The 14,568-nt window shown below is 41.2% G+C and overlaps 1 protein-coding gene across 1 annotated transcript in view; it reads right to left on the minus strand.

The window, feature by feature from the left end:
- Positions 1-4,649: 4,649 nt before the first annotated feature.
- Positions 4,650-14,568, minus strand: part of Dct (dopachrome tautomerase) — a 36,949-nt gene continuing 27,030 nt past the window's right edge. Inside the window, exons 7-8 of the mRNA XM_063246934.1 lie at positions 12,413-12,614; positions 4,650-7,864 (exon numbers count right to left, since the gene is read on the minus strand). Of these exons, the coding sequence (XP_063103004.1) occupies positions 7,680-7,864; positions 12,413-12,614 (387 nt within the window). The 3' untranslated portion in view covers positions 4,650-7,679. The remainder of the gene's footprint in view (positions 7,865-12,412; positions 12,615-14,568) is intronic.

The following is a 14,568-nucleotide window of genomic DNA, read 5'->3' on the forward strand; positions in this document are numbered from 1 at the left end:
AGCTTCTGCGTCACATTCATGATGATCCCAAGGACATGAGGTAATGGGCTTGAAACAGTCCATCTCAGAGTTCAGGGTCTCAGGCTTCGGAGGAGAGGAACTCGCCAAAGCCCTGTTAGAAGTCGCATGTAGCTGAGGGAGAAAAGAGGGGAGTTAGGGTATAACAGATACAGAATGTCTAGTTGGGATGGTAAATATAAGCTCCAGAAATAGCTGGTGGTGACAGTCCTACGCTGCTGCAAAGGTAACACCACTAATCCGTACATTCTGAAATGGCTCAGGTGTCACATTTGATGTTACCACTATTTCACCACAAAGTGTAATTACGAAAAAAAAAAAAAAAAAAAAAAAAAACCTCTCCAAGCACACCCAGCACATGGTGCTGAGCATCTCACCCCTGCCAGCTCTTAGCTGTGGAAGGCAATCCGGGCAGCCCACCGAACGCCCAGAAGCAGGAACCTGCCCACTGACCCTGCCAAGAATCCTGTCCACCTTGTGCCGCCTGCTTCCTGAGGACCGGGCTGGGGAAACAGGATGTGACTTCCGGCAGTGCAGAGCCCTTATCTTAGACCTGCAGCGATTTTGTGCTGTGGGCTCCTTACCCGATGTGTTCTGGTCACACCGCCAATGATCAGAGGAAGGGAATCCTTCGGGGCACGAGCACAGGCTGACAGAGACAATCAGGAGGCGGAGGCTGCACCCAGACCACCCCTGTGTCTTCTCTTGGCCTGGCTCGGTTCAGTACACAACCGGGAGCCTCAGCAAACTGGGGTCAGGGAGCACTGAGTTCCCTGAGAGCCGCCAGGAAGGTGAGGAGATAGATCGCCTAGCTTGCAGGTGCATTCTCTCTGCAGCAAGGGGAAAATCAAGTCCGATGCAGCCGTCTAGCTGCGAGGCGAGCTCACAGTAGCTGGATGTTCTGAGAAGCCCTCGTCTAAAAGCAGCGAATTCACATCCAGCATCCAGCCTCAACTTCAGAACGACTTATATCACGCCTGCTTTTGAGCAGCTAAGCTGCAAACTGCGGGCTGTGATAGCCAAGTGGAAAAGGACCCAATTTGCATGTGACTGGGTTGCAAGAGCCCTTTGACTGTTGGAGAGGCCCCGAAATTGGAGAGGCTGTCAAGTTCCCCGCAAACCTAGCAGCGCCCCGAAAACGCACGGGATCTGTCCCAGGTGTGGCTGCAGCGAAGGAAGGAAGGAGGGAGGGAGGGAAGCAGCCAGCGTGGGATCAGAGTTGGAACTAGCTCAAGCAAAAGTGCTACAAACACGGAGGCCCGCGTCGCGGTAAGGGCGTCGCCGAGCAGCTCACAGAAGCAAAAACAATGGCCTGGAGGCCAGAACATGTTGCACATCTCTGAATCGTAAAATGCCTGGCAGAGAAAGAAAATGTGCGGCTCACATGCAGGTTCTGACCTAGCACAGGCTGGAGGTGCGTGCTCGCCGCGCTGAAGAAGAGAGAACAGCTGCGCGGGTCACTGGGTGTGCTTGTTAGGGTGCAGCTTATCTTTCTGATTTCAGGACCGGGGGCTGGCTTGTACAAGTGGTTCTAACATGAAACGTGGAGGTTTGAGGTCAGCCTGTCTCCCTGCTGCTAAAGGCAAGACTTCCGAAACACAGATACTTTTAAGAAGGAAAACGGGCCAACTAGCAATAAATTGAAACAATGTTTACTACTACTATTTGAAAGAAGCAAACAAAAGTAGGAGTTACAGTGTCAGGCAGAAATGTCATAGCAAATTTGGTGCTTTAGACATTAAGTCTCCAGCATAATGTGCCACCTAATTCTGTGTGTGTCAGTGGGGAACTGTGGGACACCTTCTGGGTAGCAAAGCTTCGAATTTAATTCCTCCATTTCATTAGTGAGCAAAATTTCTTGGAATGGAGGGGGGAACCAAACCAAAAAACAATCTGTCCTTAGGTTTCCCTTTTAAACTTTACCCAGATATATGTCTAAAGGGCAGCCTTGCAAAAGTTAGAGACCATGTTTTATTTATCTTTTGAGTCCCCCTTTCATCACCTAACCCAAAGTCGCTATGAGGACTTGATACATTTTTGCTCTTGTCACCTGACGCCATTAATCTAGATTTAGAAAGTGAATTTTCTATAGTGAAAAACGTTTTCTGATACAGCAGTGCACACCTAAGTTCAAATAGCTGCCTCTAGTTTCAATTCACTGATCCATGATTTGTTCTAAAACTTTTTCCAAAAATCTTTCTTCTCCTCTTTTTCCTCCTGGTTCTTCTTTTGGTTTTGTGAGACAGGGTCTTGCTAGTAGTTAGACTGACCGTGAATTAAGGTGATTCTCCTGCTCATCTCTGACATACTGAGGGTAAAGGCAAGTGCCACCACGCCTGGCCAAATGTTCCTTTTTAACAACAGCTTTGGATAGGATTTTCCCCCAGTCTCCAGTACAACCACATACATAATAGCTAACTAACTGTATCCTGTCTGTATTTGCCCAGAATAGAGTTTTGCCCAGTAATCTGAAATGTTCCCCCAAACTTTTATGGCTTGCTGGCAAATATTTAACATTTCAAAATTGATGAAAATTGAAATTCTGAGAGCCTGCATAAGAAACTTTTTTCTTCTAAATACTATGCTTTATCCTTTCTGATTTCTGAATTCTTGTCCCATCTTCGGATAATTTTCCCTCTTCTTGACCAGTCAGGTAACCCTAAACGAAGATCAGTTAACATTACCACATTGTGCAATTTTTCTAATCTACCACAAGAGGGCAGGTTTTCCTTTATTGTAAGACTGATTCCATCTGCTAGTAATTAAGATAGTCATTGTGCTAATTGCAAATTCAGAAGCACTCCATAACATACGGAGTGAATGAGTAATCAGGGCATGTAACCTTGGCAGTGAAATCTCTATTATTTTAATAAAGCAAGCCAAGCTCAGGCTTTTCTACTTAGCAGTATTTACAACACAAAGAACAATTACACTTGGGAAGCACCGTGGTGGTTTTAGCGTGTGTCTGTAAACTGACACGGGAGCAGAGAAAGAAGGACGGGATTCAGACATCGTATGTTCATGAAATCTGACTTGAATTGGTGGGATAAATAACATAAGTTGGGTTAATGGTTTCTACCAAGTAGATGTAGTCTTGATAAAAATATACAGCACATGCAGGCCTTGAGTAGGAACTTTTGTCTTTTTATTTGCTTTGCTTTGATTTAGAAAACTTCAACACATTCTATAGCCCACAATTTTCTTGTGTGTTATGTTCAAGACTGCACAGAACTACCTGCCAAAGCATAATTAAAATATCAGCTTGAACTACAGTTACGGCTAGCATCAAGGTATAGTCAGCCCTGTCTGGGGCATGTTACTTTTCAGCGGTTTCAACTAAGCAAGAATGAAAATATTTGGAGGAAGAATTTAATCTGTACAGAAGATGCATAGAGTTTTTTTTTTTTTCCTGTTGTCATTATTCCTAAACAGTACAGTACTGAGAACTAGTTGCATAGCACTTACCTTGGTTTAGGCTTTACAGGTAACCGAGAGATGATTTAGATTATCTGCAAAAGTTATGTCATTTATATAAATATCCATGGATTTGGCTGTCCTGGGATGAGGGGTCCTGAGCTAGTCCCTGATGGGTCCCTGGGACAATTGCCCTCAATCGCCCTGGAAGAGTTTCCTAAAGTGAGCTGCTTAGACCCATCAGCAAGAGAGGCACTGCTTGCGATTAAAGAATTTTCCCACTAATTTTTTCACAAAAACAAGGATGTTAGGATACCAGGCAACAAGGCACCCTAAATAACAGGTGAGGACTTAAGAGAGAGTTAGTGGAAGTCTTAATTTTCTATCCTGGTCCCTATCACTAAGGTCTGCAAATGGTGGGAAGAAGATGCATCTAGAAAGAAAATACAGCTGAAGCGTCCTTTTGTCTAGATTTCCTGAGTAAAATTCCACCTAGCAACCTCTGAAGGACAAGAGGCTGGAAATACCATGGCAGGGATAAAAGACCCCACTCTTCTGTGTGTCACCCAGCCAGTGTTAGAACATATGCCAGAGGCCCTCTGAAAAGCTGTACCTGAGACTACTTTTAATTCACTCATTCAAAAAATACTTATAGGGAACTCAGATTGAGCAAGAGATTGGAAATGACTTCAACCTTGGGCTTTGTCATTGCGTTAGAGAAAGTTATGCTTTCCTACCAACTGGGGAGGGGCAACTGTCTCTTTTGTGCCCCTGTCTCGATTAATCACCCCATTTCTGAGCATGTAAGGCAAGGAGATCTGATGTAAAGACAGCGGGGGAGCCACCTCACCTCACCTCCCCACTAGCTCCAGCTGCCTTCTCAAAGGTTCACCTGAAGGACCCGCAGGCCACTGCTACGGTGCCTTGAAGCAGTCACCACAACCCGGGGTCCCCAACCCTATGGGGTGTGGGAAAGCAACTTTCATCCAGGGGAAGACTGATATCTCCATCTCCTTTTATTCCTGTGCAACAGAGATCCAGGAATTAGCAATTGCTCAGACACTAACCTGAGAAGTAGAGCATCCATTTAAGAACTGATTTTCTGAAGTGGTTACATATTTACATGTATGTACTGTATGTTCCATTACAAATATGTTGCATGCCTGAAAGAGTGGGATTGACATGCAAGTTAAAAAAGTACCTCCAAAGACGAACAATAATCTGCAAGATATTTATTTTTATTTCTTCTTTAATAAATTCCCTACTCCTTGTTAATATGAAGTTATAATTGTTCATTAGTATTATGATTAGCAATGTTAAATCCTAAGCAAGTTGTAAATTAATGTTAAACAATTGTAGAAGACAGTCAATACCATAATTCAAGAAAAGGAGAGGTGTTATTTAACACCTGACATTCACTTCTGAATGTCAGCTTCACAGAGGGATTTCTATTGAAATTATAATTCATATACGTACAGTGTTTCTAACAAGGAACATAAAAGCATGAAAGTAATCTGTTGATTTTCCTCAAGGTTGAATCCCCCCCACATTCTTGAGAAAGCATAGCCCTGCATTGTTCAGTGACATTTGCTGAGTTTATTTGCGTAATACTCAATGTAAGTAAATACCAGCTTTCCAGTCTGCAGGCTTATCCTACCTCTAGAGTAGTTAGAAGGCATTTTTTGTTGATTTATTATAAGGTGAGAAAATGCTGGAAATTTTTATTCCTCTTAAATGAACTGTGATATTAGGAAATTGTTTCTTTTAGAAAGGCATTATAAAACATAATATTTGCAAGAATTTCCACACACTATAGATAAAAGCAACTAAGTATAAATGATGACTACTTAGCTCTATTCCAAATAGATCTTGCTTTAGCCAAATCTTATGAGGATAGGATGTATGAAAATTCTAACATGCACTACTGGAAAGATAAGCTAGCTGTGATTATTTGCTTTATAGAATTATTCATAATAGCTCGTCTATTATAAAAGTGATTTCCCCTGGTGCTTTTAACATACACTTGATTTATGTATAACTTCTCAGGAACATGCTTACCAAGAAGCATTACATCTTTACTTTTGCATGTTTACCTCGTTTTAAAAAAAAAATGTCAAAGTACATTCCCCAACAACCCTAAGCTCAGAGCATAACCCTTGCAGACAGGGCCATGTGAATGACCACTGCTGCCCTGTCCACACGTACTCCAAATAGCAGGAATTGAGAATGAGGATAGTGACTTCACCCCATGAAGGACACTGGCTGATATTGCTGAGCCTCCTCTCAGATACACCTGTGACTTTATGAGAATTGGACTCAGATTCAGCTCCAGTGGAGCACTGTCCATTGCTCTGGCTTGAACAGTCCACTGCAAAGGATAATGTCACTCCTGGTGAGCCTTGCATTCCTTCCATGCCCTCAAACAGAGAAGGCATCTCTAAAGTCCCCTTTGTACCCTATCCTGGACACACATCCATTCCATCAGGGCGAGGCCAAACAAGTGAACCAAGAGCCCCTTCTTAAAATTAGGCTCACTCCTGACACATAGGCATCAAAGATGAGCAGAAAAAATTTCCCTTGATATCTCAATAACTTAAGATCACAGAACAATGTAATTCCAAATTATTGTATTTTCAACAGATGGTTTGCTGTTGAATAAGATGTCACTGATTCTCATCGATAAGTAAAAATTGGTATGAAGCAGCATTAATGAATCTACAGTTAGTGCTTTCAAAAAAGTAAAATGCATTACATGTGAATAATTTCTCATCTGAAGCTACATAGCAAAGGAACTGCCAGGACCCCGGAATAATGAGACTCTAATCAAATTGTCCCATGTTCAGAATTATCATGTCAGTAGTCTTCTCTGGTCAGCTTTTCCTAGAAGGACTGATTCACTTAATAGGTTTGGAACAGTAGATTAGTTAACTAGGATTTAACTAGAAAACTTCGTAATTGTACTTCTTCACTTATTTATCCCTATCAGATCAATGTTCACCCAGCAACTGGATCTTCTACTAGTTCCACTCTGTAAAGCTAAAAATTTTAACCAGGTGCAGTGGTGCACACCTGCAGTCCTACTGCTGAGGGAGAAGGTGTTGAGGCAGGAGGATCATGAGTTCAAGGACAGCCTGAGCTACCTAGTAAGTTCAAGACCAACCTGAACTACCTAGGGAGACCCTGATAAGAAAAGAAGAGAAATCCCTGAAAATTCTGTAAATTCTATTTACAAAGACAACTGACTTGATCTTTCATTTATTTGTTGTTTATCTTATATAGAAAATAAGACCTGTTTTAATTTTTAAGGCTGGAAAGGAAAAGACAGACAAAGGAAGAAAAAGAAGCCCAGGAAGATGATGAGGGCAGAAAAAGCACTGTATGTAGTTGTTTAAAGGGTTTTGGAGATTCATCCAGTGCCTGACCCCTGCTGTGGTTTGCATATAATTTGTTCCCCCAAAGTTTAACGTGTTAAAGTTTAGTCCCTGCTGTAAGGAATGCAGAGGGTGGACTGACTATGGTGTTTAGAAGCAGGGCTCTCAGAGAGCGACTGGAATTAGGTAAGGTCATCAGGGCAGAGTCCCCATGATCGAACCCGAGTCTTGGTGCATCTTTAAGGAGAAGAGAGAGGCCAGGCAGGCACAGACACACATGTATTCCCCGTCTCTTCCCACGCAATGTTCTGAGCACCTCAGGACTTAGCACCTCAGCAAGGCCATCACCACCTGCAATCTTAGATTTTACTCCAACAGAATTGTGAATGACAACAACCTCTTTCATTTATAAAACTAACCCCCACTAAAGCATTTCAGTATAGTAATGAAAAGCTGACTCATCCCAGCATCCCATCTCCACACCATCAAAAGCAAAGATGTTTGGGCTAAGAAATACTGAACCAGAGCCTTCCAGGTCTCCAACTGCATTGATCTGCAAATTTCCCACTAGTTTGGTAGCCCCAAACACTTGTAGGGTCTTATATTTTTGGTCTATTTTATAAACTATTTTCTGTTGGGGTACTGGGAATCGAACTCAGGACCTCGCACTTGCCAGGCAGGCACTGTGCTGCATCCCTCGCCCTGACAAACACCTTCAGCTAGAATTTGTTATGCTAGCCAACCAGAAACACAGTGAAGCACCTTCAGGATTGTTATGTCTTTAAAAGAACCTGCAGCAAAGATCTTGTAAAGGAAGAGCTCTAGGATAGTCTGATTATTCTCAAGGTCAGTGCTGTAGTTTGGCCGGCCTCCTGTCTAAGGTACGGCTTCTTCTGTGTATCTCTTGCTGCTTAGATGAGTCTCCATCAGGGGTGAGTATCCTTTGCGGAGTCTTCTGTACTGAAGGAAAACCAGCAGTGCAAACAGAGCAACCAAACCCACAAGTGTTCCCATCACCGCCGAGAGTGTTGTGGTCCAACGTGGGGCTTCTTCAGCTGAAACTGAAGCAGAAGAGAAGGGTTCATAACTGCTGAATATGTTTATGGAAGGAAAGAATAAACTTACTTGCTTTTCACATCCACTTTTGTTGATAAAGCAAAACTGCCTTGCTGGAATACAATTTATATTCTCGTTTCTCACCAAGTACTTATCACATCCACAATCGTTAGGGCCAGGAAGTTGGAAATGGCATCTCATTATTTAAATACGACTTACTGTATGTTAAACATTTGTTATAATAAGTGCTTATATGCAGAATAAACCCTCCAAGGAGGTACACAGCTACTTTTAAAGTCGGAAACTCATTTGTAAAAGTTCATGCTAAAATGGTATCTGGGGAATTACTAAATTCACAACCCTCAGGTGGGAAGCGCTGCTCTTCTCTCTTTTTTATAGGATGAGAAAAATAAGATTGGCCCTTGTAGCAGGAGATGTTCCATGGCAGAAGCGGGTCTGTCTGTGCTTGTTTGAATAGTTCTGATGAAATCTGAATTGTCCATGTGATCCAATTTTCAGCTCATATATACTTTATAAACTCTCTTCTCCCAAATTAATGCATTGTATTTTAAATATACTTATGTCCCCTTGTAATTTCCTTTAAAAATATCTTTTTTTTGGCAAGATAAGTTTAAAATTTGGACCTCTGGAATTGGCTTCTGGATTTACAGCCTACATGCATGAAAGTATGAGGCTGTCTTTCTAACCCTGTTCTTCCTTCAATCCCACCGGGGGCTGTGGTCCATCCCAGCCAGGTTCCTCCAGGAAGATTTCAATGCATCTCCTTCTGCTATGATACAGCTGCCCCTGTTGCTAGCTTCATCTTCTTATAAATTTATTCTATCATTTTTTGGTGAAATCACCAAAAATAATTGTTTTTTATTATTGTCCAAATTCTCTGCCTATTTTTAATGTTTTTTAATTGTGGTAACACATACATAACATAAATTTTACCATCTTAACCACTTTTAATACAGTTCAGTACCATTTCCATTATTGTGTGACCACCACTTCAATCCATCCACACAATGTTTGTCATCTTGAAAAAGTGAAATATTTTACCCACTAACTGATAAGTCCTCATTCTCAGTCTCCCTGCCCAGCCTCTGGGAACAGCCTTCTGTTTCACAACTTTATATTCTCATATAACTAGAATCATGCAGTATTTGTTCTATTATGTCTCATTTTGGTTTTTTGTTTGTTTGGTTTGGTTTTTGAAACAGGGTTTCAGTATGCAGCCCAGGCTGGCCTTGAATCCACAATGACCCTTCTGCCTCAGCCTCCCAACTGCTGGAATTACAGGTGTGCCCCACTATACCTGTGCGTCTAGTTCATTTCACTTGGCTTGATGCCTTTGGGGCTTAGCTCTTTTGTAGCATGTACCTGAATTTTTGTCCTTTGTGAGACTGAATATTATCACATATATATCATACATATATGTACACATTTGCCCTCAGCCCATATATATACACACCAACTTTTGTTTATTCACCTAAGTATTGATGGACACTTGGGTGGCGTCTACATTCAGCTGTTGTAAATAATGTTGTCATGAACATGAGTGTGAAAATATCTCATCAAGACCCTGTTTTCAATTCTGGGTGTGTATCAAGAAGTACAGCTGCTCCATTACATGATAATCCATATTTAATTTTCTGAGGAATCCTGCCAGTGTCTTCAAAGTTGCTGCCACATTTCATCTTCCCTCTAGCAACACATGGGGCTCCAGTGTCTTAACATACTTGCCACCACTGATTATTCTTCTTGTTTTTTTGAAGCCACTACCTTGAAGAGTGTGACATGGCCTTTTACTGGGACATCTGCCTAGCTTTTAGGGCTCTCTGCAATCAGACCCTCTCACAGATCAGGACATAGTTCACAGAACTCCTTGGCCCAGACCCTCCTCTACAAGCAAGTATAAAATTGAAAGGAACTTTCTTTCCACTCTGAAGATTTGATCATTTCAGCCTATAAAACAAACTGACAATAAATCAGTTAAACAGAGAAAAGACACAGAAATTTATTAACTTAAAATGCAATGGAGCCACATAAGCATGACTCTCAAAGACAACCATCTGGCTGAAGTTTCAACACCTTCTCTGGGCATGAAGGGACTGGTACTGTGCACAATTTTATGGAAACAGCTAATGACTTTTAGAGGAGATTAACAAAGAAAGAAGAGGACAGGATCATCTGAGACCAAGTTGCCTGGACTCTGAAGCATCTGTCCTTTGGGTACAACAGAGGATGTCAAAGATAGCCCCTTCCTGCCCTTTGCAGGGGAAAGAGATGAGAGATAGCAGAGAGGGAGCGGAAGGGCAGAGAGAACTTAGCTCCTCTATAGCTCCGGGCATTCAGCATTTCAACATCTCGTGCTTGGTGGGATTCTTTTCTGAACCCCGACGTGCTTTTCTCTCACAGCCCTTCACCTAGACTACCTTTGTTGTTCCCTGTGCTACTTTCCCCTTTCTTCAGTCTAAAACACCCTGACATCTACCAATTTCTTCCAGTTTAGGTCAAGACCCATCTCCAATAGACAAAGGTCTATCCAATCTCCAAAGCCGCTCACCTGCTCCCAGCCTAGGCTTGAGGGTCAGAACGCACCTCCCAGCTCCTCCCCTTTGGTCCCAGCAGGTTTCCAGCTAAAGGCAGGGCGATGAGGGTCTGCACATAACTTGCCAGAAGCCATCCCAGAACCCCTTTTTCTGACTGAAAGAAGCAACGCTGGGGAGTAAGGGCTACTACCCATTTCCTCTCTTGTGGAAATGTTACGGCTGCACAGAAGATTAACTCAACACTGCCAGGAGCTTTACTAAAACAGCTCTTATCTTCTAAGATTTTCTGTGGTTTGTCATTGTCATTTAAAAGCTCAGACCCTGGCTTCTTTGTCTTGACTCAACTCCACAACTTCTTGCCTATCAACTTTGAATCCTCTTTTCTACAAAGGTTCCCATATAACAATAACAACAAGAATAATAATAATAAGCATGAAATTAAATTTGTCAGTCTTTTACTTGTTAGTCTTTCTGTCATCAGTCTAATTTGCTGACCACCTAAAAAGTAGGAGAAAAAAAATTTCCACTCTAACTATTCATACTTATACCTCTGCAGGCAAGATTGTAAGTTTCATTGTCAAACTACTAAAATTAAAATTAAACATGGGTTTTTATCTGCTGATGAGTTAATGCGTTACAGCTGTATTTAGGACTCAGCTTATATTGCTGATTGCTACCAGAGGACAGAGAAGCAAGTCAGGTTGCATATTTCAATTATTATTATTATTCCTTATCCCAGAACAGAACTTTGAATGAGATATCCTCAGTGATTTTCAATGAATGGAAATTTCAAATCAGTAAGAAGCATAAGATGTAACACACGCAGAGTTAGAAGGAAAGAAAACCCTGAAAGATTCTGAGAAGAGAGAGAGAAAGAGAGAAAAGAAGAAGAAGAAGAAGAAGAAGAAGAAGAAGAAGAAGAAGAAGAAGAAGAAGAAGAAGAAGAAGAAGGAGAAGAAGCAGGAGGAATCATTTTGATCATTTTGTAGGCTAAGATTTAGGAAACATTAAATAAAACACATAAGAAAAGAAAAGCCACCAGCATGCTGGCTATTCATTTTTCTACTTCTTCACAAGTTAAGATGCTTTTTTGTTGTTTTATGTTTCCTTTTACAAATTGCCCTAAGATCCTGTTAATAGCATATAAAGCTATATTGGGTCCAGGACAAAAAAAGAAAAACATGTACCCTTATATATATTCATGGTTCTTTCCTTTATTTTGAACCAAGTGTTAGACATTAAAAAAAGATCTACAATTTAAAACATGACTTAGTGACAATGATTTTAAAGGATAATGTAAAGCTTGTGGCCCATGTAAGCCCATCCCTGTGGGCAACATGACACCAGCTTCCTGGAAACCAGAGACCCTGCTGGGAAGCAACTCAAGTGTGCAAATCAAACAAACAACAGCCTGTGTGAACTTGAAATTATTATGGTATAGTATTCATCACAATCCTTTACATTAATTTTGACTTATAAAATATTCTATCACATTAATATTTACCATAATTACCGATGACATTTGTTTTTTGGCCTCCTATTGAATTTTGTGCTCAAGGCAAATTCCATTCTTGTCTAACCATAACCCTAGCCTTCAGGTAATAATCTCTAAGTCCTGCCTGTCTCTGTCCACATGCAACTGTTTCATTTTTACTTTATTGTTAGATATTTCAAAATATCATATGTTAGCTTTTGTTTAACCTGATAAATTCAGATATTTGTCAAATCAGGTGTAGGAATCAATAGTTCCTCTGTGGGGAAAAAGCCTCTTAATAACTTTCAGTTATCTAAAGCAATAGTCTACAAACTAGTCCCTTTCTGATGTTTAATTGGCAGTTTAATGGCTCACCTTGTTAAATACTTACATGCCAGAAAATAGCCAATGAACTTAACTAGACTTGAATGCTTCAATTAAAGACCTTGGTTTAGATTTAAAAGAAAGAAAGTAAGCTTCTAACAGTTAAGTGAATCACCCACTTAAGAAGCTGTGTTAGTTACCTGGCAGATCAATAGCGTAACTGTAGCCAAGTTGGTCTGCGGTTAGAAAGAGTTCCTCGTTAGTCACTGGAGGGAAGAAAGGCACCATATTATACATCCGATTGTGGCCAATGGGCGCCAGCTCCTCGGGCCAGGCATCTACAGCAGGCTGGTATCTTTTCATCCACTCATCAAAGATGCCATCGGTGAAGGAATGAAGGACCTGCATGCAAGGCAGTTGAACATGGTGCTTAAGGTTGATCATTCTTGTTCAATTTACTGATCCGACTGGAGTTTTGTCTGCAATGAAATGGGGTTTCCCTTGACATGTGGAGCTTCTGTACACTCAGTCTAATGGTAACCCTGATGATATACACACTGATATGTTTTTTACTGACTTCTGAGGACACGTGCACACATCTCTCCAAACAGGACTGGAAATTCTTTCATCAAATGAACAAATGAAAGCTTGTGTTGCAGAGTTAAGAATGGCCTGAACATTTGAGGCCTTCAATATGTGGGTGCTAATTACTAATATCAGAATAAAGACAAATATGGTACAATACATTCAGATGCATTGCATTAATAGGGAAGAGGAAGTCAAAGCACTCACATTAGTGTAATATCAACATTGCAATAAAAAGGAACAAAAAATCTCCAAAATTGATTTTCAGATATTTCTTACTGGGAACATCTTTGTATCTTCTCCCAAATTTTTAGAGCTATTCCAGCACTAGAGAATCCAAAACTGTTGTGATGCACATAATACTCATTTTATTATTTTCTTAAATAAGCTCTAAAGTCATTTTCAAATATAGCAAAAATTACATGTTTCAAAATCTTAACAGCAAAATTTCCACAGGTATAGCCCGACTTTGCAACAGGATGTAAGTAGGAGAGTTCAATCCACCTCTGTATCTGGCAGTTACAGTTCTTCTTTCATTCTAGACTGCAAGATTAGGGAGCTCATTGAGAGTGCCTTTTTACCTTCCTCCTATGTCTCAAGGGTCTCATCCCAGGCCACCATAAGAGAAGTCCAGCTTTCCCAGGGCAGCCATGATGGGAGGAAGCCCAAACCAACACATGTACAGAGGCTACATGGCATTGAGATTTCAAGAAAAGACAGAAACAACTGGCCAGCCAATAGGTGCTCCAATGCCTGTCACCCTCTGATGGCATTGACAGAATCCGAAACAGAACTTCCTAGTCAAACCCTCCTGAAATTTCTAACTCACCAAAATCAGGAAAATAAAATCATCATTGGTGCTTTGAGTTACTACATGTTGAGATGATTTCTAAGGCAGAAATACGTGAGTAGCACAAAGGAAAAAGGCCTAAATGCAGCCTGATGGGATCATACGCACCCCAGCATGCGTAGGGAAAGCAGTTTCTGATCCCAGAGAAGAAGAAAAAGGTGATGGGGGGAAGGAAGGTAGTGATGATATTGAGGTGAAGACACAGCCCATGACAATAAACATCAAAGAAAGGACAGGACTGCAATTGTTAGCCATGCACATGGCAGTGGGGAAGACGGAGATGAGAATGTATAGAAAACACTTACCTCAAAGTCTGTCATGTAGGAAATGTGTAGTGAACAGTTGTTGTCACTGTGACTATATCATCAGTGCTGTTATTATTTTAACTTGGAACAAGGGTTTAAGGACAAATGAATGAACTTGTATTTTACAACCACTGTATATTGGAACTGCTGTGCTCTGAACTCATATAGCCTATACATGTGTCTAATATAAAGTTGGGCATGCAGGAAAGCATGTAGCTAGCCGTAAACATAGAATCATTAATGCTTGTTCTATGCAACACATTATGTTAAGCATTGATGTAGTCAGTCCTCAGATTTGATAGCTACTATTTGCATTACATGCTCAGGGTGCTGTAATCAAGCAACACAGACTGGGTGGCTTACCTGTTAGACATTTCCTGTCTCCCATTTACGAAGGCTAGAAGTCCAAGTCCTTGAGGTCAGCAGAGTGGGTTCCCTCCAAGTACTGTGAGGGAGAATCTGTTTTATGGCCCTCATCTAGATTTTTAGGGTTTGCTGCCAATCTGTGGCATTCTTTGACTTGAAAATCACCTCCTCTTCTCCTCATGATGTTTGAAGGCTCTGCAGCCAAACTTCCCCTTCTTATAAGGACATCATTTGCTATAGTTTCTATAGT

The sequence above is a fragment of the Cavia porcellus genome, unplaced genomic scaffold (genome assembly GCF_034190915.1).
Source record: "Cavia porcellus strain 051 isolate PalLab524CR breed Dunkin Hartley unplaced genomic scaffold, mCavPor4.1 scaffold_4, whole genome shotgun sequence".
NCBI lineage: Eukaryota > Metazoa > Chordata > Mammalia > Rodentia > Caviidae > Cavia > Cavia porcellus.